The 26,856-nt window shown below is 40.1% G+C and overlaps 1 protein-coding gene across 2 annotated transcripts in view; it reads left to right on the top strand.

Annotated features, from left to right (window-relative positions):
• The window catches only part of SSR1 (signal sequence receptor subunit 1), a 38,701-nt gene that overhangs the window by 10,964 nt on the left and 881 nt on the right, over positions 1-26,856 (top strand). The window contains exons 6-8 of one of the 2 annotated variants that reach the window (XM_040645028.1): positions 477-555; positions 2,002-2,095; positions 11,966-12,029. In XM_040645028.1, the coding sequence (XP_040500962.1) occupies positions 477-555; positions 2,002-2,095; positions 11,966-12,029 (237 nt within the window). Of the gene's footprint in view, positions 1-476; positions 556-2,001; positions 2,096-11,965; positions 14,283-26,856 lie in introns of those variants that run through there. The other variant, XM_040645029.1, reaches the window with a different exon arrangement.

Genomic DNA, 26,856 nt, shown 5'->3' with positions numbered 1-26,856 from the left:
TCAAAAATATAAACTAGGTGTTATCTTAGAAGCTGTGTTCTTGGTGAATGATGATGAGCCATTTGTCACTGTATACATATATGTAATTGATCAAAAGCAATTTTTAAGTTAAATTGTGCAAAATAATCTCATATTTGAGGGAAAGAAAACCTAATGCAATTATTTTAACTGAGCTTGAGCTTGAGTATAATAAATTATAAAGTAATTTTATTCATTTTAGATATATAATTGCTTTTTTTGGCTAATTGTTCTCAAAGATAAAGTACATCTGTGAAACCTATTACCTAGATCTAAGTTGAATATAAAATATTTTCTTCCTTTGCCCCACAAGTTATTTGGAAAGCCTATATTGTGTTAGAATTATAGTTGTAATTACAGCTATGGTATTGTTTGAGTTAAAGCAGAGTTGCAGTTCTGATTAGTTGTGGTGTTTCTTATGAATTAAAGCCAATTTGTTTTTTCTCCTTTTATGTCAGAATCTTTATGTATATGTTCCTTGCTGGTCTTGGGCTCCTGGTTGTTGTTGGCCTTCATCAACTCCTGGAATCTAGGAAGGTAATTCTAGATGAGTGACTCTTATAGCCATACTTCAGAAGTTGTTACCCTACTAAGTATAATCTAGTTATTTGTGGCTTCTTGCTCTCAACTGTGGGTTTGTGTATTTATAGGTTGTTGTACCTTTTTAAAATAAAACCTGAAGATGATACCTTGGGTATGTGACTTGGATCTGTTTAGACTTCATTACACAAATGCACTTAGGGTCTTTTGGCTACACCCTCCAGAATAATCTTTACTTTCATATTATAATCTAAGTCATGCTAGAATTTTTGTTCCTTAAACTCAGACCTAAGATTTCATTGTTCTATTTACTATACTTTTTCATGGATATGTTATTCTACCTGTATAGCTTTTATATTTGCTTTATTAATACTCTTTTAACTCCAGGGATAATTTCCAGTTAGCAGTTAAGTGAGTCTTTTCATTTGAAAAAGAAAGAATGAATTTGGCTCTATTCTATCAAACTTCTTTCTTGTTAGGGTAGTAAAGTGGCAACACTGAAGCACCTGCTATAATCCTGGTTTCTTTTTCTCTGGATATGGTAGCTAATTCCACCACTGTATCTTTATCTCCCTGTCCTCCTGCAAAAAACAGAACAACCCATATTATTCCTCTCAGTGGAAAGTATAACAAGATTTGTGTCAAATTTATATAAGTACTTGCTCTTTAAAAGAGAAATACTTAGTGCTCAAGTGTTAATTTCCATAACTTCCTTTACCTCATTTTCATAATAGTATTTTTGCTATGAATTTATGTATCAGGTATAATGGCATCTCCACTTGTTTTTTCATTTGAATGAAGCCGTTTTTAGTTACTTTTTGTGTATTCAGAGTCCAGTTTTTGGACTGTATAGCTAATACTCTTATCTAAATGATTAGGTTTGTTTTTAAGAACAAGACTAAATAGGGAATTGAATCACTTTCTTCCTAGTGGTTTTGTTGCAGATACTCCAGGAACAAAGTTTGAGGTTGTTAGCTTAAATGAGATTCTACATTTTTGTTTTATCTGTGCCAACTGTATTTAGCTGAAAGTGCAGGAATCTACCTGCCTGCATGTAGTGTTTCAATAATTATCTTAAATTTTGTTGAATGTGAAAATTTATTCTTTAATTTGATTGCCAAAGGGAAAGAAAATCACTGTATAAACAGAAGTTCTTAGTTGGTCCACCAGCCCACTGACATACGAAGTTTTATAGCAGAGGAAAAGGCCTTTAAAACCGATTAAATAAATCATTGTTGTGAAGATTTATTCGTTATCATTTATTTATAATTGGTGTTAGGCATGATTTTCTCCTTCTAATTAATAAAATACTTAAGTAGGAATATGTTTTGAAGAGGACATATTTGCTTAAGATATTTAAATTAGGTAGTAATACGCTTTTAAAAAATTATAGTGAACATTGTAATAGAACTCCTTCAAAGTAATGTTTTTATGCTCTCTTAGCGCAAGAGACCCATACAGAAGGTAGAGATGGGTACATCAAGTCAGAATGATGTTGACATGAGTTGGATTCCTCAGGAAACTTTGAATCAGATCAGTAAGTACTCTTATAAACTTGGCTGGAAAATTTTTCCCTTGAATGGAAATCAAGTTAAGTATTAGATACAAAAATGCTTGGACAATGCTACTTAACATTCATCTTTTCCATTACTTATGTAGAGTCTAGTATAATATTAATAAACACTTTAAATTTTATTCTGAGTATTTTTATGCTTTAATTTAGAATGCTTCCATATCTGCGGTTTTATATACAAATGTGTGAATTCTCTATATTCCTAATCTTTTCCTATCTCTTTTTTTCTGTTGCTTCAGTGCAGAGTAGAAGAGGTGAGGCAATTAATTTTTTTAATGGTGTTTGCTATATATAGTACTGGACTTTGTATAGCATATGAATACTTTACAGTAAGTTTAATGAGTAATGGAACAGTTTTCTAGCCCTGTATTTATTAGAAAAACTACTAACTACCCACTGTAGTTTGAAAGAATAAACCTAAAACATTGCCTCGTAGTTTACCTAACATATATTTCAGGTTCATTATGTATGTGATTAGTTAAAATATTAATCTTTATGAAAGAATGTAGGACTTTTTTTCTCCAATTGTAAATGGACTGTTTTTGTTTTGTTTTAAGATTTATTCAGAGAGTGAGCAAGCAAGCTAGTGCGGGGTGGGGCAGAGGCAGAGGGAGAGAGATCTCAAGCAGACTCCATGCTGAGCATGGAGCCTGGTGTGGGGCTGATACCACAACCCTGAGATCATGACCTGAGCTGAAACCGAGAGTCTGTTGCTCAACCAACTGTGCCTCCCAGGGGCCCCATAAATGGACTTTTTGGAAACATCATTATAAGAGTAGTATGTTCTCATATTTAAAACATTGATAAATAGTACAGAAGTGAAAAACTGAGATTACCTGCTGGCTCTGCTAACTTCATTTTCTATAAATAATAGATGTTTGTTATTCTAAGTATTTTCTGTATACTTACCAGTACGTATGTCTGTTTTGTTGTGATTATTTTATACAAACGTCATCATGCTGCATACACTGTTCTGCTGCCAAGTTTTCATGTCTTGGATTTTTTTTTTTTGATAGTGACTTACTTACCTCATTCTTTTTAATAACTGGATAGTATTCCTTTATATAAGTGTGTCATGATAAGTTAAACCTAAACCTGTTCTGTATTGAAGGATGTTTATTATTTCCCGTTTTTCATTCTTAAAACTACAATGAATGTTTTTATATAAAAATTTATAGGATGATTTCTCATTTTTTTAATTGAGATAATTGACATAACATTATATTAGATTCAGATGTACAATGTAATGATTCAGTATTTGTATATATTGTGAAATGATCACCACAGTAAGTGTAGTTAACCATCTGTTACCACACATAGTTAAAAATGTTTTTTTTTTAAGATTTATTTATTTACTTGAGCACATGCATGAAAGCATGGGGGAGGGGCAGAGGGAGAGGGAGAAGCAGACTCCCCGCTGAGCAGGGTGCCCTACTCGGGGCTCGATCCCAGGACTCTGGGATCATGACTTAAGCCGAAAGCAGACATTTAACTGACTGAGCCACCCGGCCACCCCAAATCTTTTTTTTTTTTTTTTTCAATTAATAAGAACTTTTAAGATCTACTCTCTCAACAAACTTTCAAATATACAGTACAGTATTAAAAACTGTAGACACCATAGTATCCATTACACCCCCATGACTTAGTTATTTTATAGCTGAAAGTTTGTGCCTTTTGACCTCCTTCTCCCCTTTCACCCAGCCCCCTACCTGGGATACATAATTCCTTAAAAGTAAAATAGTTAGGTTTAAGATTATGTACATTTTTTTAAAATGAAAAATCCTGTTTCCCTTCCAGAAGATAGTTTTTGTTCTCAACAATGTACAGTATTGCCTATTTCTTTTCCACTCTCACCAGTCTTTCTCAAGTGTTAAGTTTTATCAAATGTTTAGTGTGGCAGTATGGTACAAAATGTTGTCTTTCCTTTACAATTACGGATAAGGTTTGACTTCTTTATACATATATATTTGCCACTTAGTATCTCCTTTCTTGTGAATAGGCTGTTCATGTCCTTTGCATGATATGAACTTTGGTTACAAAGTGAATTGTTTTCATTATTACTTTCAGGGAGCTTTCTCTTGAAACAAAATTATGGTGTGGTAGTTCCTTTATTAAAAGTGGGTACAAAGCAATAACAGCATAGGAGGGGCCTTCATCCTCTAGGAGAGAATAGGGGAGTCATTCGTAACAGTTGACTTTGACCGTAGTACTTAGGTGAGAAGGAATCCTCAGGGATTTATGTGCTGTACTAAGGACTTGGCTTTCCTTCCTGGTAAAAGGCAGCCATCAGATACTTTGAAGCAGAGAAATAACAAATTTATATTTTTAAAAGAAATTACCATAGTTTTGTTGGTGTATGGTTTAGCAAGCAGGAGCTACTAGAAGTAGTGATACCAGTTAGATGATTTCAATAAAACATCTGAGAAATCCTTAGGGCCTAAGCTAAAGCAGTATGATGCGGAGGAAAAGAGCTAGAAAGATATTTCAGAATTGGAGCAGACCGGGCTTTGGGTGACTTTTTGGCTGTTTGAGGGAGGAAGGAGGGAAAAGTAATTTTGAGTTTTAGGCGTCTGGATGGAAGATGATCCCGTAACTGTTAGGGAATATAGGAAGAGTAGCACACATGCATGAGGGGAGAAGAATTGGAACTAGATCTGTTGAGTGTGAGGAGCCCAGATAAGGATGTCAGTAAGCATCCGAAAGTTGTATTTAGAGCAGAGCTGAATCAGGATTTGGAGACATTGATGGGGCGCCTGGCTGGCTCGGTCTTAGAAGCATGCAACTCTTGATCTCAGGCTTGTAAGTTAGAGTCCCGCTTTGGGTGTAGAGATTGCTTAAAAATAAAATTAACAGAGTTGGAAACATTGGGTCATATAGCGTAGGTGGTAGCTGAGATCCCATGAAATAATTTATCTCCAAATTAAAATCTTTAATCTTTAAATAATCTTTTCTCTTTAAGGACAAGTTTTCCATATTATCCTAATATTCATCATAGCAGAATACAGAATTGAGTTGTAGGGTAGACTGTGGTCTCTTTATAATGCATCAAAATTACTTATGTAGTTTGGTATGTTTAAAATAAAGGTTCTTCAAAAATTAAAATTTTTTTTAAAGATTTTATTTATTTGAGAGAGAGTGAGCGAGAGAGAGTATGCAAGCTGGGGGAGAGACAGAGAGAAAGAGAGAGAGGAGCAGGCCCCTGTCGAGCAGGGAGCTGTATTCCGGGCTCAGTCCCAGGACCCTGGGAATCACGACCTGAGCCGAAGGCAGACCCTTAACCGACTGAGCCACCCAGGTGCCCCCAAAATAATTAAATTTTAAATGTCTTACACAGAATTGGTTGAAACTTTGAAAAGCATTAAAAGTCACAGTTAAAAAATAAAGTCACTCTAAGCTGTGGAGCTCCCCCCCCCCCAAAGAATTCCCACATGACAGATAGATTGGCGGCAGGTAGGGGAGGTTAATAGTATCTTTCTCCCTGACATTGTTGTTCATGAACTTTAAAGCTGAGAATTATTACACTTCCAGAGTGTTTGTATTTATGATTGTATTTTCATCAGCAAGTGTCAGGTATTTAGTCTGTCATGATACTATGCTAGGTTCTGATTCGGTATGTTGAAAAGAAGACTATTACTGTTTTTTCAGTTTACATTTCTACCTGAGGAAAATAAAGCACATTTATGAAATATTTGAGTAATCAGAGATGGTATGTAATATGTGATTGAGTAATATGGACAACTTCTAAGTTAGGAAAGGGGACCACATTAGAATCTAGGGAGGGGGCACCTGGGTGGCACAGCCGTTAAGCATCTGCCTTCGGCCCAGGTGATCCCAGGGATCTGGGATCGAGCCCCACATCGGGCTCCCTGCTCAGCAGGAAGCCTGCTTCACCCTCTCCCACTCCCCCTGCTTGTGTTCCTCTCTCACTGTGTCTCTCTCTGTCCAATAAATAAATAAAATCTTTAAAAAAAAATCTAGGGAGGCCTTGTTGAAGGGAAGAGTTGAACTTCTGTTGAGCGCCTCCTTGTACGGGGCATTCTCACTCTGCAAGGTGAGGTGCTGTCTCTAGTAATGAGGAATTGCTACTGAGGAAAAATAACTTGCTGAGATTCAGAGCTGGATTGTCTCATTCTGAAGCCCATGTGCTTTCCCAGGAAGACTTAAGACTCAAAGATGAAGGGGCGCCTGTGTGGCACAGCGGTTAAGCGTCTGCCTTCGGCTCAGGGCGTGATCCTGGCGTTATGGGATCGAGCCCCACATCAGGCTCCTCCGCTATGAGCCTGCTTCTTCCTCTCCCACTCCCCCTGCTTGTGTTCCCTCTCTCGCGGGCTGTCTCTATCTCTGTCGAATAAATGGATGAAATCTTTAAAAAAAAAAAAAAAAGACTCAAAGATGGATAGAGTTGAAGTCACTAAATGTTTTTTAATGGTACTTGCCTTTCTTGCTCAAAATCTGATTTTATTTTAGGATCATGTCTTTCCACCAAAAGACTTGTATTATTCCTTTTTCCATTTACATGAAACCCCTCGTTTTGAAAAAACTTCATAAACAACAGTGAAGCTTCTCAATAGCATTGAGATAATCTGATTTTCCAATTAAAGTGATAAAAATTTTTATCAAATTTAGGGTTTTGATGCATTGCCCTCTACAGGCTTATTGAGAGGCATGTTATTTATAAATTGTTATTAGAATTTGAAAATAGCTGGAACACTCTCATACATAATCAGTCCTTTCTCGCCATTACTACTTTTAGCAAAGCCTGGGAGCCAGGAGGTCCTAGTTAGAGCCTCATCCTGTGAAATCAAAGGAGTCCTGAGACCATTTCAGAAATTGGGGGCACAATGAAAGACTTTTAATGATAGAAAGCAAACAGGGTTGTTGGAGGGAGGTGGGTGGGGGCTGGGATAGATGGCAGATGGGCATTAAGGAGGGCACTTGTGATGAGCACTGGGTGTTGTATTAGTAAAAACTTGATTATTGGCTTTTTTTTTTTTCTTCTTGTAATCTCTATACCCAACATGGGGCTTGAACTTAAAACCTTGAGATCAGAGTCCCATGCTCTTCTAACTCAGCCAGCCAGGCACTCTGATTATTTGCTGTTTTAGAGTGCAGATTTTTTTACAGTGACATACTACCTCTAAAAAAATTTGGACTTGCAAAGAAATAACTCTTTTCCTGACAAATAACATCACATTTAAAGAATAATGAATTGTTTTATTTATTAATAAATACCATGTTGAAATTTCTTCAGTGGTTTCGGAAATATCCTTTACAGCTGGTTTTTCCAGTATAGGGTGATGCAGTGCGTCTGGTGGTTCTGTCTTAAGTCCCTTGTAATTTGTAGCAGCTCAAGAGATTGGCCACTTGACCTGTGGAAAGCAGCTTCCAAACTTTAATATGTGTACCAGTCATTTGAAAATCTTGTTATGACGCAGGTTCAGATTCAGTTGCTCTAGGCTGGGGCCTGAATGTTGGTGTTTCTAACAGGCTCCCAAATGATGCCAGTGCTGCTGACCCATTTATCACCCTGAGGAATGAGACTCGAAAAAGTCCCATGTTCCAGATTTCTGATTATTTTCTCCTGGTGCCTTTTAGTTAAATTTCTTTAACTGGGAAACTAAATCTATAGGTTTGATTAGATTGAATCATTTTGGCTGATAGCATGTATCATAATCGTCTCCCTGCATCACATCAAGAAACAATATTTGATTGTCCCATCATTAATGATGCTAAGTTGAGCACTGGGTTAGGGTAGTAGCCTCATGGTCTTCCCATGTAACCAGGAAAGGGTGGTGGTTTCTGCTTGCAACTTAGAAGTTATCTGTGTGGTATTACTTTGGCATCACACAGATATCCAGTTCTCTAAACCATTCACCAGTTGATAATCCTTTCATGAATCAGTAATGTTTCAGAAGTTGTAAGTGATGATTTTTAATTGAAATTTCTTTGGTTTTTACTAACTGCCATTGTTTTGTGAAATAGAGCTTTACTTCATCAACTGGGACTTTTCGGTTACTTTATAGAAGACAGTTCCTGTTGGAAAAGCGGATAAGTGCTGATTCTTCCCTTTATTTTCCTATTTTCAAAGAGTTATTTTAAAAGCCATCCCAGTGAGACAAATGAGTTTTTTCTAATTTTCTCTTTTGTTTTTTGACATATCACGGAAAACTGAGTTTTCCATAGAATCTGTATTTTAGTCAGCTGTATTTTTTTTTTTTGATGCTCAAATTGTTAGTTTTGACTGCTGGTTGCCTTTTTATGCTTGATCTTAACCAAAAGGCTGAGAAGGGTTTACTGATTGCCTTTTTTTTGAACCACCTCCAATCTTACCCTTTGGATCTTTGAATGATCCCTTCTTTTCTAGCTCAACAAGATAATCCAGACATTTTGTACTTGCTCTAGGCATGGAGCAAGCTGTTTCTCCAAGGACTCCTGGATGATATTAGAAATGAAATGAAATGAAAATTTAGACTTTAGGGATGTCATTGATACTGGGTGACATTGTTTTTAGGCCCATTCTGTGAACTGAGCTAGAAGATACATATTTTTTCAAATCCTGAACTGAAACTGGTACTTTCAGTTCAATTTTAATATTTTTACTTAATTTTGTATTTGAAACAAAATACAAATTTTGTTTCTCTTATACTTGATTCCTTACAGCAGTAGTTCTCAAACTGTAGCACTCACCAGAACCACCTGGCCAGCTTCTTACCCTTGCTAGGCCCCACCCCCTAGAGTTTCCAATCTAGTAGGTCTGGTTGAGGCTCAAGGATATGTGTATCCATGTTCTCAGGTGATTTTTGAGGCTGCTGGTCCAGACTGTACTTTTGAGAACCACCCTTAGAACATGGTTTTCTCAGAGTAAAGGCGTTGAGCCAAATTGAAGATAATTTAGGAAAAAATAGCCAGATCTTTCAAAGATAAGATACATGCTTTGCATATTTGACGACAGAATGGAGAAAACCAAGATAATGGGGCAGGAGGTGTGGATGGAAGTGGAAGTCTCTCAGGCTTCCAGGAATTTTGGAGAGGGGTAGTGTGAAGACAAACAGGTGTCAGGGGCCCCTGTTTAATTTGGCAAGAGATTTTTCTCGTCTCCATCTGACTCATCATAATGTAAAGGAAGGAGGGGTGGTTTGAAACAATTTGAGCCTGCTACTAATACATTTTTTCCTGATATGTTTTGCATTTCAGATTAGGGTGCTTCCGTTTCCCTCAAGTCTTGTTAACTGTAAATGACAAGTTAGCTAATTTTAATAGAAACTTATAGGTCCTTTGCTTAATACTAGTGTTTTAAATGTATACATAAGGCAACCTTAATCAGAAGCTTATAAAGATGAAGTCTTTCGTGTAATTTGACTTTTAACTTGGGGATCCATTAGAAAGCTTGCAGTTTTTATCTGATTAATTAAAAAAGCCATCTAACAGCTATTTATATAGTATGACTTCCCCAGGTGTGCTAGGAAATGAGGTAGATTGTGCAGTCTGAGAAGGGGGGGTGAGGGACTAGTTTAAGTTTCTGCTAACATTTTGCCTTTGTTTTTTCTAAAAATGAAAAAGTTGCAGTTTTGCCACAATTAGGTGGCTTTCTATAACATCTTTCTTTTAAAAGGTCAGGGTGGGCATTTTCAGATCTGCCCCATTTACTGAATCTCATTAACGTCATGTTCCAGTGTTTTTTGTTCTTTTAGTTAGGTGATTTGTTTCATATAGTTAAGCTTTGTTCTTAAAAGCTAAAATATTTTGACCTTAAATATTATGTTGGTTTTTTTTTTTTTTAATAGTTTTTTAGGGTTTTGGGTGGGGCAGGTAGGTGGTAAGAGGGGGTGGTTTTTTCTTTGGCTGAAAAGCATCATTACACACATCAGTTATTGTTTTTTGCTGAAGTAAAATGCTGCTTTCTAGGCCCATGAGGAATTTGGAGCCATTTTCCGAAAAGCCGAATGACTCTAGAATGCTATCTTACTCTGTTTCTCATTGATCTGCTTCTTAACTTTGCCGTGCCGGGCAAGTGATGGAGGTTTTTAGACTCATTTTTAAGGTAGGCAGAGTCGGCTGCCTTACTGGAGTCCAGTTGATATGTGTTGAAACAGGCATTGCAGGCCCTCTGTGGCTCTTTTTCATGTGTTCTCCTAGTGAATACCCGGTTGAAATTGTAAGTGCTGATTACTGACTTCAGTCTGCGTAGTAACTGCTACATTCACACAGATGGCTGTTTGATTCTAAAGCACTTTTTTGGGGCACTTGGGTGGCTCGGTGGGTTAAGCGTCTGCCTTCGGCTCAGGTCATGATCTCAAGGTCCTGGGATCGAGCCCCACATTGGAATTCCTGCTCAGTGGGAAGTCTGCTTCTCCCTCTCCCTCTGCTGCTCCCCCTGCTTGTGCTCTTGCTCTCTGTCTCCCAAATAAATAATCTTAAAAAAATAAAGTACATTTTGAGAGGCGCCTGGGTGGCTCAGTTGGTTAAGCGTCCGACTCTTGATCTCAGCTTAGGTCTTGATCTCAGGGTCCTGAGTTTGAGCCCCATGTGGAGCCTACGTAAATAAATAAAGTACTTTTTGAGTCCTCAAAGATCATATTCAGCATATTGTTTATTTTAAAATATCTAGTAATTATTATCTGGTAATTGGTCAGTTGCATAAAGGCAGTAGTTTTAGTGTAACCTTTCTGAAGTCTGATGAAAGTTGTAAGCTTTCTCCGTTAGAAAAATGCTTCTATGCTCAGTTTTGGGTGAGTTGAGCCCCCCCAGACACATCATTAACCTATTTGTAATAAAGTACTGAGGTCAGTTTTCATGTGATTTGCATACTCAGTCTTAATATTTCAGTCACTAACTCTAAAAGCATATTTAAAAAAAAAATTCAGCTGCTAAATATTTTTGATAAATATTTGCTTTTTTAAGATATATTTCAATTTTTAAAATATAGTTATGGTGATCTGGCAATTTTAGAAAATAAAAATTAAGATCTTATAGGTAAATTTTTTTCATACCATTGTTCATGAAATGCTTACAAAGAAACCCCATACTTTGGTGTTAAATATTTTTTCCAGCCTTTTGTTTTTTTTAAGCTGGAAAAATAATTGTAATTTGTAACTGTTACAACAAAGGACTTAACTTCCTAATATGTAAAGTGCTTCTAAAAATTAAAAAAGTAGTGGTCAGAGAAGAAAATAGCCTTACTTAAAGAAACATATAGGTGACTCCTCTTACTGGTTGGAGGTAGAAACTCACCACCAATTTAGCTTTTGTTTCATAGAACCCACTAGGAATCTAATGTAAGGAGAGAAAGAGAAAGAGGTGTACAAAGAAGGCTTGTGTGTGCAGGACGGTTCCGGTACTGATCTTCTGTCTAAAAATTCCTCTAACCTGCTGCTCGTTCCATTAAATTTATGAAATTGCCAAAACTTATGCAAACTGCGTGGCTGTGTTTATAAATATTAATTTGTAGACAGTATAGGTGTTTTTAAGCTGCAAATTTCATGCCTTTGACACTTTCTAAAGCATTTACTTAAGCATGTGTAAACATACTAAATTATAGAATTTAAGATTTTGCTTAGTGGCTTCAGTATTCATGTAACCAAAATTAGACCCTTTCCCACCCTAATTATACAAAGTTTCGTTTGGATTGAGTTATTTCTTGAGGGATTATTTTAAAGGTTAGTTTAACAACCTATACCAGATAAGAGGCGTTTATTACTAGGGTATTTTTGCGTGTATGGTTTTTTTTTTGTTTTTTTTTTTTAAGTGGTAAAGTTGAAGGAAAATGCTTTTTAAAGGTCTTTTGAATCCATCCTATTTACAATAAGCAAGTTAAAACTTTCTCTTTTCTTCCAGATAAAGCTTCACCAAGAAGGTTGCCCAGGAAACGGGCACAGAAGAGATCAGTGGGATCTGATGAGTAAATGTTCCTTTGTGCAACAATTCAGTCTTTACTTAACCTGCCCTAATGTTTTTCGGCCTGATGGGAATTAGTGCAGAGAAGCCATATCACCATAGAAGGCAACTACTACTTATGTGTGGACTGAGCAATCAGAGTCTGTGGCGATAATATTACTGAAAATGCACTGCATTCATTTTTCTAAAGTAACAAATTTGGGTTTTTTTAAGCCATTAAAATCTATATGTGTGCGTGTGTATGTATGTGAGCAGTTGGTGTTACCAGAATCATTGTTGAACTACCTGAAGCCTGCCTTTAGAATACTAAATACAATGCTGTTGTTTCTTTTTGACATTTTCTGATATTTCCCCCCAAAACCCAATATTTGTCCAATATGATTGTGGATGTCCTGCCTTAGACTGTTTTAAAGAAAACAGTTTGTTTCTTTTTTAGAATTCCTCAAATCCAGTTGATGGCACAAATTAGTATTTGTTGTTGTTGGCGTTCTAAACAGCTAGTATTCTAAAGGCACAAACAGGAGTAGCTGCTTTCTAGCAATAGAATTGTTTTGGTATTTTGCTGCTGTTTACTATAATGCGCACCTTCAGAAAACTTCCCAAATGAGTCCCAGGAATTTGGGGATTTCTAGCAACAAAATTGTGAAGCATGAGAATTCTGCTGATTTTGATATATAAAACCCACCCCACACTCTTTTTTTTCTTTTTTTAAACAAAAAAAAATGGTACATTTTTGGGACCTGAGTTGTGTTATCCATTGTTGTTTTATTTCTGACCCACTTCGTTTTTTTTTGTTTTAAGAGATCATATTTTTTCCTTAATAGGAGTATCTTGCTTGAGAAAAATTGCGTTGGTCTATAAAGTAAGCAAAAAGTCAATTTATACGGGCAGAGATATATTACAAGTAATACTAATTTGTTAAAAAAAATGAGTTGGATATTTTTTTAAGTGGTTAACCAATTGGTTTTATCTAATCTTTTGGGTATTTTCAGAAAAACTTTTTTTAGTTAATCTGAAGAATTCTAAAATTTTAAGCACTTAAGATCTCAGAACCAAAATTAAATTGGACTTCATAAAATCCTGTTAAAGTCATTCTTGTCCTAGGTAGTAGCTTAAGTTTGGCATTATTGTCAGACTGGATAAAGGGTAAAGTAAAAGAGTATGAACGGATAAGAGGCTTTTCCCCTCTGTCTTTAAGCCATATTCTCCCACGTATATTTTATAAAGAAATGGTAAATGAAATTCTAGTGGCTGTTTAATTCCTGATCTGTCTTTATTACAGTGAACTGACCCCTCCTCCCCTCTTCATTATAATCCCCACCCATGCCCACACGAAACAACAGCAAAACAAGACACACAAACAAAAAATCTTACCAAGTTAAGTATTTAAACATCTGAGCCAAAGCCTGTGACAGTAGAATAGAAGTTATTATTGTATAGTTGTTAATCACTTTGCAAGTAGGGGCTAAGGTGTCAAATTATCTATATTGGCATTGCTGAACTATAAACTTTCTATACCTGTAATATAAAGTGTTTGAGTTTTTAATTGGGCTGTATGATCAGTAGCTTATTTTGAAAAAGCTCTATGAGCTGTAAAAACTGCATGTTTTTTGTTTAATGTAATATAGGAGACCCTCCACCTTCTCAAGGAATATATTTCAAAACATTGTTTTGTGAATTCCTAAGTTTGTGAAACTACTAGAACATAATGCAGTGAGGTGTAATTACAAAATTTAAATGGCTTCTAGACAGTTCATTGACTACTTGGTGGTACTTAGTGGCAAAGCCACACTGAGTTACAGGTGCCGGCCCTTCTGACTCCTACGTGATTGCCTTACATGCTAGCCCGTCCACTGCTGAGGCTCAGATCAGTGCCTCAGAAATCGTTTGTCCTGTTCTATTTTTTTAGCATCGATTGGCAACAGTTGAAAACTCTTAAATCCTCAGCTGCCAGGGTCTTCTATAGTATCAGTATGTGTTTAGCAGAAAACTAACTCCATAATGAATGGAATTCAATTCCACACATGGTTTGTTCAAGCACACTTAATAAGTAGCCTATTTTTTAAATGTTTTTTTTAAATGTAAATATTTGGATGAAGTTTTTAAAGTTTGTTTTGATATACTCATTCACCATGGTTTCAGAATTCACTTTTGAGCAAATTCGTCTCAGAATCTGTAAAATGAACCAAGAATCTTGTGTATCAAACCTGTCACGCAGACATGTGAGAATAATGTGTTCATAAAGCATGGATCTTGCTTTGGTTGTATAGCTTCATCATTCATTTCACGGCCTTACATAGTGAGTGACTTTTCAGACTACCCGTGCCCTCTGAAGTGGTGTCTGAGCGGGGTGGGGGGGGGGGGGGGGGGGGGGGTATGGGACCTGCAAGGTCCCTGAGGAAGATAGAAATCAGAAGAAAAGGAACATGGCTTGATTTTAGTGGCTTTTAATTTTAAGTAAATTTCAGAAAATAGTGACTTTGATAGGAAAAGGCAGATCTAGATCTTAAAAAAAAAAAAGCCAACATTAAAAAACCACTGCCTTAAAGGTGTATTTGCAGTGCATTAGCCTATAATTGTACTTAACTCTGCTGAGGAGTAGTTAATAGTGGCATTGTGACCTTGAAATCTTTGTTTAATGACTTAACGTTATTTTGGAGGTACAGGAGTAGGTAAATGTAATATGTTAGTCTCTCATATAGCATTCATCTTTTTTGGTACAATGATACCCAAACCCTCGGTTGAAAGAAAAGAGAAACTTGGTTAGTGCATTTAAATAATGATGTTTTTTTTTTTCCTTTAACTTTAAACTTGGCAATACACATTGTCTCTCACCAGGATTTTGATAGGTTACAATCCTTGGTTTTTCATTCTTTGTTTTAGTTCCAAAATTAGATGTTAGCTTTAATTTAAAAATGTAAATCTGTATTTCCAGGTACACTTGAAAAAATTGGCCACATATTTGGACAGCATCATTTATAGCTGTAAAATCAATACATTTGTTCTAGTTTTACTAAATAAAATCCTACTTTGAACTAATTATCTCCAGCTTAGGGAAGAGCAGCCTGACCCGTCAACCCCTCACTACCAGCATGAGCGGAATATTAGGATAGTATGAGGCAAGAACAGAACTTAACTGACCTGTAAACTTCTCAACGGTTTCTTTAGGCCTCTTACAAACTTTACCAGTTAATATTTGTATGATTTTATTCTTTGTTTACACAAAAGCCTAGACTTTTATAGTAATTAATTCTATATATAATCTGAAGTTCTGGAGTTTTCCCTTTTTCAGACTTCGGCATTATTTAGGTATGGTTCTGAGGTTCGGGTACCATTTAGCTGGTTTTTTAAAGGCAGTAGAAAAGGAACTCTTTTATTAAACATCAGCCATGGACTGTTCTGTTGGGCCTTTCCATTCACCATCTAGTAACCTTCACAACAACTCCCTGAAGGAAGGTGATTGTCACTTTATAGATGGAAAGAAACAAAACCTCCTGAATTTAAGTAGCTTGCTCAAGGTGTTACATATTGAATTTAGATTCAGAGCTTTTGCTAAAACTCCTGCATTCTTTCCCCTGCACCATGTTTAAGATGGAAATTTTATAAAACCAAGCATTTGGGCAGGTAACAAATACCAAATTCAGCAACCGGAAAGTTCCAATAAACTCAGTGCTTAATACACTCTATCTCTACTTGTACTATACAAAATAGTATATAAATGCCACTCAACTCCGGAATACTATAAAATAACCCCCAAAGAGTCTTCTGAGCTGTTACAAATTGATTTGTGTGTTAGTTTGTGGTATATACATATAATTCGAAATTTTTTATATAATTCAGTTATCCACAGTTCCCTATTTAATCTCAATAATGACACTTCTTTAAATACCCTTGATTAACAAAATCATGGTCTTTAAAAACATTTTAAGATTGATATGCTAGTTTGGCTGGATTTTCAAGTTTTAAAGGGTTGAAGATTCATCTTCATGTTAAAAGACGAGAGTGAAGTACAGTTGGCCTCTGAACAGCGGGTTTGAACTGCATGGGTCCACTTATATGTGGATTTTTTTCAATAAATACAGTTCTGTAAATGCATTTCCTCTTAAGATTTTCTTAATCTTTTTTCTAGCTTTATTGTGTGTTAACTGTATAATTGATAATGGCTCTGGCCCACAGTAGGCTATTACTAGTCATGTTTTTGAGGCATCAAAAGTTGTATGTGGATTTTTGTGCAGGAATCAGTGCCCCGAAGCCCACCTTCAGGGGTCAACTATACTCATTCTTGGGTTATACAACAACACAAAACTGGGATTGTAAGTTAGGCTTCTGTCTTTTTTTCTGTTCAAGTGTGGATTTCCCTTAATGGGCACCGTAGAGCATTAGAAAGAAAATCCAGTATCCTCTAGAAAACATGAAGAAGAGCCCTTACATAGATTTTTGTTATAGTACCTGTGACGATCTGTCACCTTGGTGGTATGTCTGTCTGTCTCCTGGACCGTGAGTTCTGCATCTTACTTGCCTTTTATCCCCAGTTTCTAGCTTGCAGTTTTCTTGTGGAAACCTTATCACAAGTGTATTTTAAAGAAAGAATGAGAAAATGTGAGCTGGTTTTCATTTGTCATTCTTCCATGGGATTGTGTTTAGAAGCATTCCTCGTGATAACTCAGTATCATTGGCAATTCCGTGAGGTTGAACAAAGAGAGATGGTATGGTTTGCTATCCTTCGGATTGGGAATGAAGTCCACCCTGGCCACTAAGCAGTGTGACCTTGAGAGGGCAGCTCATCTGTGGAGTCTTGATGTGTTCTTTTTAAATTGAGAGATCCTTTTTAGATTGAGAGAGTGTCCCAAATTGATTCTGTTACCTACAAACCCTTAATACAGTGTTATTAAATGATTCTTACATTTAGTTAGCAAAAGCGAAAGAAGTAAGGTATAGCATGGACTCCTTTGTGGCTGCCTGGGTTCAAATTCCAGCTCTCTCTTAGAGTCAAATTGCATCATCTCGTTGGCTTCAGTTTGGGTGCCTACCTTTTAGAGTTGTTAGCTGTTCAGAACTTGGCCTGGCGCATCAGAAGCTACGCAAGTGATCGCTGCTGCTGTTGGAAAGCCCCATGTTGTTGTAACGTCGCGTGAAGCATATGAGTGGGAGGTGTATATGGTACTTTTTGGACTTCAACATGGATAGTAGTTAAATTCTGTAGAGGAAAGCCAAATAGTGGTATTTTTTTTAGCTAAAGAGTGGAAGTCCTAAGGTGGACAGGTGATGTGGCTAGCTCTCTGTATATGATAGTGAACTAGAGCAGTAGGGCCGCCAAGGGGAGTGTTATTATAATCTACTGGAGCCCGCCCATCAAACTGAGAATTACGTTTTTCAGAACACTTGGGGCGGCTGACATGTTTTCCAATGATGGCGTTGCTCTTCAAAACATTTTTTAAATTCCTCTCAGAATTTCTTTGAGCTTCACAGAGAGCTACCCAAAGAGAATCCGTCTGATTTGTACATTTTCAGAAATGCATTTGATCATCTGTCTTACATTTGTCAGAATAGGTGCTGAGGTTCTAAAGCATGTTAGAGAGGAGTATGAGAAGTATTTTCGTCAAGAGTGGTGTTCAGATTGGCAGGTATATGTGTATCAAACATCTGCTCTGTTCCACCACATACATTCCTACTTAATCCTCACAACCACCCTAGATAACCCCATTATCCGTGATGCAGCCGCTTCAAGGAGCCCAGAGGCACACGTGGTGCAGGTTTGGTGCATGGCTGCCTCCAGCTGTGTTGCAACAAGACCTGTGAATCCTGGACAGGGAGACCTTCACGGTACCGCACAAAATCTGCTTACCTGTGTTGTAGTTGCTTCGCTTGGGACTTGCCTGATACTTTCTCTGACGTAGATACCTTCGTATTTTCTTGTGCAACCACAGCCAAAAGTCAGGATAGATTTATCAATACTCTGGACGGTGGCTCTTTTACAAGGACCTGTTGCCATCGTCTGAGGTAGAAGATTTAAAGTCATTGGTCCTCAGTACACATGAAAACAGGACTTCATCCCTTGAACTCTCCTGAGCAGTTTATTATTAGAGTCACGTGTATTTTAAGGTCTTGTATTTAATACCGCAAACTGTTGATAATCGAGTGAGCTTTTCGTGGCTAAAAATACTGGTTATGTATTTCAGTTCGCCCCTGCTAGCTGCTGGCACTGTGTGTCTCCACTCNNNGGAAGTAAGAGCTGGAGCAGGCTGCGGCCTGTCCGCCCTGAAGCTGTGTGCAGAGAAGGTGGTGGCGGGAGGACGACTCCACACGGTAGTCTGAGAGTGTTCTAGCTTGACTCCTTAGTGGAATTCCACCTGGGTAACCCACATCTGGTTCAGAATGAAGCCCCTGCCTGGAAGTAATCTCATTTCGGGAACCAGCAGTAAGATCCTGTGACCCTTTGGTCACTATGGTGACTTTTCATGTGGCTGATGGCCTGATAGTTTGGTTTCAAGGAGAAATCCTGGATGGGTGCCGTCTTGGTCTGTGCAGAGAGACTACTGTCTACACAAGGTGTTCAGAACTGTTATTGGGCCTTCTTCATTGTCACCAATCCTGTCTTTCAGATTCTTGAGACTTCTGTCTCCAGATGTGCACTTCCTTTCCCATCGTCCTCACCATCTCTGACTTTTCTCCCTTTGTGCACATCTATACAAAAACCCTCCTAATCTTAAGTCTTTGCATGATTCTCTTGCCCCTCTAACTGCATTCCTGTTTTGTTGTGTTCTCTCTTTGTCAGAGTATCTCTTAGGCTACTGGCTTCTTTTTCTTCACTAGGCTTTCAGTCTTTCACATTTCTTTCAGTTTAGCTTCTGTCCAAAAAACCTGTTTTCAGGATCTCATGGTTTCCTATTTGCCAGCCTTCTGCACTCTGAATTCTCTGGCCTTGACTTGTGCGATTAACCCATTGACCACCAGCGCCCCCCCGCCAAGAGTTCCTCTTCGCTTCTGTGATGCTCTTGCCTCCTTTTCTTATCTCCTCTAACCCCAAACCTAGGCGCATTGTCCTTCTCTCTGCACTAGCTCTGGAGAGCTTTATTATCTGTTTATCTGTTTATTATCTCAGTCCTCACTTACTTTCCTGGTGCCATTCTAACCACCTCTGACTGGTTTCACTTAAACTTTCTATTGTAACCCCGAACAAGCAAGTCACAGATGTTTATTGCCCTCCGTAATTCTCCTCAGTCGAACATCTTGCCATTCTCCAGTAACATGGCTCCCACTTGTCCAATATGAAATCTTAAAAAGTCCAAGTAGGCATTTGCACATAAGCATTTAATAAATTCTTACTACTTTTAGCTCTGCTATGAATTAACTTAGATTGCAATTCTCTCCACTTCATAATCCAACAATTTCAGAACTTCAAAGACATCTGAACTCATTCATTATGGGCAAAACACCTCTGGTTCCAAATATTTCTTCTTATATTTCCTAATTCATTACAGGTGGTCTTGTGTTTGCTGTTTTTTTTTTTATTAGAATTTTTTTTTAATGTTTTTTAATTATATTATGTTAGTCACCATACAGTACATCCCTGGTTTCTGATGTAAAGCTCGATGCTTCATTAGTTGCGTATAACACCCAGTGCACCATGCAATACGTGCCCTCCTTACTACCCATCACCAGTCCATCCCATTCCCCACCCCGCCGAAGCCCTCAGTTTGTTTCTCAGAGTCCATAGTCTCTCATGCTTCATCCCCCCTTCTGATTACCCCCCCTTTCTTTATCCCTTTCTTCCCCTACCGATCTTCCTAGTTCTTATGTTCCATAGATGAGAGAAATCATATAATTGTCTTTCTCTGCTTGACTTATTTCACTTAGCATTATCTTCTCCAGTGCCATCCATGTTGTGTTTGCTATTTAAATTCTAGTGCTTTCAAACTTGGAATGTGATTTCTGGCATATTTTCATCAGATTATTTATGACAGCTTTTTCCCTCAGGTTTTACTTGGTGACTGTCTTAAGGATGTTCTCTGGCTGTCATTGAGGACTGCTTAATGAAAGTGGGCCTGAGTAATCCATAACTTTCTTGTGCGCCTTTGAGAAATATTCCTGCTCTATGAGTATCTGGAAATCACGGTTTTTCTAGTTTGGTAAACCCAAGAGTACCCCTTTTCTTTGTTACTTCCATTGGTCTAGCCTACCACCTAAACCGGCCTGCTGTCCTGCAAAATGCATTTTTAAATTTCCATATCCCTCAATTAAAGCTGGTCTTGAAAGTATTTGTGGCAGTACAGGATGTTGCCTGAAGCGGCACTGCATGTTATTGCTAGGTCTTAAAGATGAGAGGCACAAAGTGAATCTCAAATACTAAGCAAAAAAAAAAAGAAAAGTACAATATTGATCTTAATTTCCCCCTGGAATTTGTGAAAAGAAAAAAATCCTCACGCATTTTCTGCTTTTAAGTAACAGTCTTGTTTTAGAATAAAGATGATTTAAGATGACTTCTGCTTGTGCTGTTTGTCAGCTAGTTGACTTTCCAGGTGATGGTCATAAAACAACTCCCCACCCCACCCCCCGCCCAGTACTCACACACATACTGAGAGTTTGGGTTCCCAGTAATCGTACAGACTGCATATCCTGACCTTTTAATTAAACATTTTTAAACAAGCAGAGAGGCGTCTTTGGTTTAACTTCCTCATCTATGTTGATGAGTCAGTACTTAGAATTTCCTTTTCAGGATTTTATTGTTAAGCGATAGAACTGAATTAATGTGTTCTTCATAGAAAAAGTATGAGATCTCCAAAAAACTTTGGAGATACAGTGATTGTAGCTATGCAATGTTTTTAGTCTTTGCTAAAGGGAAAAATGAGGAATCAAAAAATATTTGGACAGTAAGAACCAGCATTTTAATTTCTTGTCCACAATGCTGGAAACACTGAGTATTAAATGTCAGATTAGTCCACAGTCCGAAGAGCAAAATACCTACAAGGTGCTAAAGCAGGTTTTGTGGTAGGATGGTAGGTTATTTTTTCCTTTTCAAAATGTTTATAATATGCTTCTGTTTTATAGTGGAAGAAATAAATGTATCTGAGCCTCCTACAGTGAGTATAATAATCACAATGGTTGTGGGCAGTTTTGCTGTAGCTCAGAAAATGAGCCAATTTTAAAAAACTTGGATGTGTTGTCACTTTACATACTCAGAGAAAATTAAGATTATTAGTGGAAAATCCTTGAGAGTATTTTTTCCTTTTTTCCTTAAAGCAACTCCAGCTTCCCTTTTAAAAAAACAGTAGTTTTTTTAAATGAATAAACTCCATCTGCAGCTGGGTTTGGCCAGGCACTGTGTTGAGTGCTGCCGCTCCTGCCCCGCCCTTTGCCTCCCCGTCCCTGTGCCCACATTGACCCAGCGAGTCCAGTCCTGCCCCTCATCTGGCCTCCAGTCACACTTCTGTGAACATGGAGACCACCGTCGTCCACGGGCCATCTGGTCCTCCCCTGCCTCTCACCGCCCCCCCTGCTTTCCTCTGGCCCCCAGCCTTAGCTGTGATTCCCTCTGCCCCGGTCCCACCCACGCGGGATCCTTGCCTGTCAGCCTTCCCCCACCCGCTCCCCTCGTCCGAGGCATCAACTCCAGCATCTGCGTCACACAGCACTGTTTGTGCTTGTCCGTCTGCCCTCGCCACTACCTGAAACTACCCTGTGCTTCTGTTGTCTGTCACCCCCTTTTGAAGAACTGTATTTACCAGATCACCAAGTCTTAAAATGGTACCCAACATATGATAAATGTTTTAACAAATATGAATTACTATCCCAGCCATACAGTGAAGTAGGTATATCCTCATTTTGTAAATGAGGAACCTAAATACACAAGCAACTGACTAAAAACCGCTCAGCTACTAAGTGACAGAGCTGAGGTCGGAGCATAGTCATGTCTGTGTCCAGAACCTTCACATGATTGTCCTGCCTCCCTCATGATACGGAAGGTGTCCAGGTGGGAGCCCGGTTACCATTCCCTGAAAACCCAGGAGAAAATAGGTTGAATTGCTGTGCCCAAGTCTTGGCTTGATCTATGCGTGTGCGTGCGCACACACACACACACACACACGCACACACACACACACACACACACACGACTTCCAGCTCCTGTGGCAGACGACCGCACCTGGAGGATTCTAGAGAAGAGGCCGAAATGGCCTCTGGGTGTACATTGCAGCTCCAGCAGGAAGCATTCACCAACACAAAGCCCAGGAGACTGGCAAGCAAGTGCCCACGAGTTGCTGTAAGTGTGGTTCATGTGAAATCCCATAGGTGAGTTCTAGAAAAGGAAGTGAAACAGTAGGGAAATCACAGCTGTAGCTTCAAAATGAAGAGTCAGTTCCCAAACTGTGAGTGAATTGTAACCTTAAATTTTTTTTTGTTAATTTTTTTTTTTTTATAACTTAGCGAATTGTACCAAGTTGAGAGAATTCAATAAGCTGTCATAGGTGCTCAAAAGCTGCCCACCAGCCATTACAAGATTACTGTGAGGAAAGACAAGAAAATAGAGGTGCAAGCCCCCTTCAAGTAGTTCACGTCAAGAGACTAGCTGTATTAAGATCTTTTTACTTACTAAGTTTGTAATAAGGGAATAATTAATTACTTGCTTCCGTATTTTGGGTTTCATAATTTTCAATCAGTGGTACTCTTCTAGAATTCTCCAAAGGATAGGAAAACACTTGAAAGCAGAATCATCATTCCCAGGCTAGACTGGAGACCTGTCTGCATTGGTGCGTTTTGCTGCCCTCTGCTGCTAACAGTTGGTACAGCAGTGAAGGGTTCGTTCGCAGGGCTGCCCCTTGGCATTGCTAGAAAGGTGAAGGATTGGGAAGAAGACAGACAAGTCTGTGTTAGGAATTTTTCTCTCCTACATCAAACTACTGCTCCAGCCATTGCAACCCAACCAACCTCTGCATGCCTGTGCTCCACTCCCCACCCCAAACAAAACATCAAATTAAAGTGAAAAATACCGTTTTAACTAAGATGTCAATGAAATGATTCGGATTTTTAAGTAATTAGAATGATCATGTCAGAACAATGAATGCTATAGAAGACAGCCCTGGGTGTCACCTGTGGCGCTGGCCAGCCACACCCAGAATGTTCTGTAGATTCATCTTACCTTCCAAGAGGGAAACATGGTCTTAGAGGACAAAGCCAACCGCCCCTCTGCTTTGCCTCCATCGTGTACACACACACACACACACACACACACACGTTTACTTCAGATGAACTAACCAAATATTTTCACTTGGACATCAGTGCAGTACGATGGTTGATACCTATTGGAATTCGATTTTGTTTGACTCAAGGCTCACCCCATTTAGCGGCTGGATAACCTTAGACGAGCCACTTAACAGGTCTCAGCCTGGTTCTGTAAAATGGGATCATAGTACTAGAGTTATTAGTTACTAATATTCAATAATTATTTATAAAGCCCTCACTATACATGAAGTGTTGCATTGAATTTTTTAAGATACTGTGTGTCATAAAGCTTATCCCAATGCCTGGTCCAGAGTAACCTACTTTTCAACCATAAGAAGTAGGTTTCTTTTCCTCATAAGGATTGTTGATATGTCAACCAACTAAAGACCATCATCAGTAACTTTTTTCCCCCTAGAACTTTGAGATTTTGTTTAAAAGGTGTGGTCCTCTTATTATTTCTGGACCTGACAGAGCCTCATATATGATTAGAGTTGGAAAGAATCTTACGAGTTACCCGGTCCAGCTTTTTCGCCCAGTGCAGGACTCTCTTCCGTAACCCCCTCTATGGACCCCTCCTCTGGGCCAGACGCCCACTCCCCTCCTTGGACAGCTCAACTATTAGACAGTTATTTCTTCAACCCACATCAACCTCCCCGTGGTCTGTGTCCCAGTTCTGCTCTCCAGATCATCTTAGAAAAAAAATCTGCTTGCTTTTTCTCATGACATTCCTTCATGTATTTGAAGAGACCTAGGATTCCTTCCTTTGTCAAAAGTCATCTTTTATCCAGGCTAAAGTAAAAAGTAACAACAACCACCTCAACTACCTGAATTTTTTTTCTAAAATATTCCAATAATTTTTTTTCAGTGGAACACTGTCTTCATTAAGATGATGGAAAAGATCTAGCCCCTTAAAATCGTACATACTTTATTGAACGATGTGTAATGTCAGGGTCCAAAATAATTATTTGCGATTAAGGATGGAAATAATTGCCCTTTGTTCTCTCCCTCCAAAACGCTGTTACTTCGACAGTTACCTGCCCTCAGGCAGCAGTCGCGAATGCAGTCGCCCCTGAGATTGCACGGGGGCGGCTCTCTTAAAGCGCGGTGTTCAGGGCACGGTGCCCAGGGCTTCCGACTCTTGCTCTGGGCGGGGGCCAGTGCTCCCACATACTGCAGCGCGCCCCAGGAGAGCCGGGGTCCCACCTGAAGGGCACCGCCTGGTGCAGAGTAGTGAGCAGCCTGCCCTGTTGCGTCTGGGAGCCCCTAACTGGCCGAATGGCAGGCTGGCATTTGTGCCGCAGGCAGTGATGGCTTGCCAAGCCCTAAGTACTCTCCTCGTGCTTGTACAGAAATGGGGCTGCTTCCCTTGCCCCTTCCTATTGTTCCTGCCCTCTTGTTGGATGCCCCAGAGGGCAGCTGAAGGTGGCGGTGGCGGTGGTGGTGGTGGCGGTGGCTGACCCCTTGAGCACTCTTCTAAGCATTTTAGTTGTGTTCACTCGGGTCATTGCCAGGGCCCCCTGCCCTATGAGAAAGGTTCTAATCCCATCATGTTCAGCCAAGGAAATGGAAGCAGAGATCCATAAAGCAAATTGCCCACTGTCACCCAGCTTTCGAGATAGGAAGGCCATCCAGGATTTGGACCCAGGCAGTGTGACTCCAGGAGCCCTGCCCCGCCTCTCTGCCCCAGCACCCGACCTCTCCTGGGGCCGGCAGAGCCACCGCCAAACACCGGTGTTCCAAAGACACCTCAAACTCAACACGGGAATTGGCCATTTTCCTCCCTAAACCACTTTCTCCGGCGTTTCCTGTCTCGGTTGGTGACGTCACTGCCACAGGAAACTCCCTTTGTACAGGTACCCAACCCCCTGCCTACCTCTTACCACTCTCCTCTCAGCTCAGTCCCTGTACTTGACAAGTGCAACTGCCCCACATGGGGGACAGCGGTGCTGGCCATTGCCCAGCACTGACCCAGGGTCCTGCTGCCGGGCTAGTCCCTTCAAGCCTCCTGACCCTGTCGCTCTCCCCTGCTTAAAACCTTGCCGCAGGCCCCCACGGCCTGCAGGACCAAGACCAAGCCCTCTACCCTTTGCCTATACCTGACCTTCCAACCTGCTCTCTCACTACTGCCGACCTTGAACTCGGACCCCCGCAGAACTGCCTGTTCCCTGCGCCCACCACACCCTTGCCACCTCCCGGCCCTCTCCCCAGATGCCGCCCCCGCCCCTACCTGCTGGCTGAGCGCCTAGCTTGGGGGTAGCCTTTCATTTTGATATCATCTCAAACTTACAGAAAAGTTGCAGGATAGTACAAATTCCCTTAACCTCTCTCTGATCATTACTTGCTAACGTTTTGCCACACAGATACACGTACACACGCACACTCTTGCTGACCTGAGAGTGAACGCAGACATGCCCCTTTGCCCCTGAACACACCGGTGTTTATGTCCTAACCACAAACACACGCTCTTCTTACACAGCCAAACCACAGTTCTCCAAGGCGGGAAATGCAGCCCCGACGCGAGGGTTCTAATCCGCAGGCGCCGGTCGGTTTCCCGAACTGTGTCGGGCCGCTCCTCGCCGCTAGCTTCCACCTGCTTCGGAGCCCCTGCGAGATCACGGGTTACGTTTCCTTGTCATGTCTCCTTCATTTCTTTTAATCCGAAACATTCCCTCAGTCTTCCCGGACTTTTAAAGCCTTTTTAAGGCGTCCACGCAAGCCGCTTTGCAGAGTGTCCCCCAGCTAGAGCTCGTGGGCTGTTTCCTTGTGAACGGATTCAGATTATGCCTTTTTGGCAGGAACGGCACAGAAGTGACGTGGAACCTTCTCAGTGCCGTGAGTCAGGAGGCACCTGCTGCTTCTGGCTCGTCCCGTTACTGCCATGTTGAGACTGATGCCTGGGAAAGGTGGGGTCTTACTTATTTTTGCAAGGTCACCTCTTTGAAGGTCGCTTCCTTAGCTTCCCCCACCCCGCTTCCAGGCACTCACAGTTAGGTCTGGGGTCTCTGTTCCCAGAAGGCCGTTCATGGCGATTTGACTGAATCCTGGTGGCGGCGTGCCTGTCCTCCTCCCCGGCGAGCTCTGGGAGAGCGAGGACCCCTCTTGCTCCCTGACCTGGGGGGGGGGGGCTGGCTCAGCACAGGCGCTTCAGACGTATTGCTGAGTGAATGAAAGGATGCGTGGAAGGATCCGGGAGCTGGTTCACTTACTAAAGCAAACCCCCAGCTCTCTCCGCATCGCGCTTCGTGGCTTTCTCTGCTTTACTCGTGGAGCATGGCTAAGTTGTTTTCTTTTGTGTACGCCGGGTTCTCACTGAAAGCGTGGAAGTCTCACTAAATCCCAGTCAAGAGGCACGGTGTTCATCTTTCCTTTCGGGGCCTCACAGGATGGCGCAATTTTAGAAACCTTGAACCCCAGTTTTAGATTTTCCCATTTGTCTCTTCCTGGGGGAAGGCTGGGCAGAGGGGAGATTCTCGGGGTCTCTGATCCGATGAACTATTTGGCCCCAAACGAGCAGGAAGGGTCTTTGAGGGGAAAGCGGGAGCACGACCCTGTCGCCTCTGTCCAGCCGGCCCCTTGCTGCACCTCGGGGAGGGACGTGGTTCCAGGGCTGTCCT

Source organism: Ursus maritimus, unplaced genomic scaffold (genome assembly GCF_017311325.1).
Source record: "Ursus maritimus isolate PB19 unplaced genomic scaffold, ASM1731132v1 scaffold_30, whole genome shotgun sequence".
In the NCBI taxonomy this organism is placed as follows: Eukaryota; Metazoa; Chordata; class Mammalia; order Carnivora; family Ursidae; genus Ursus; species Ursus maritimus.
Note: the sequence above shows the minus strand (reverse complement) of the source record. Positions and strands in the feature narration are given on the sequence as shown.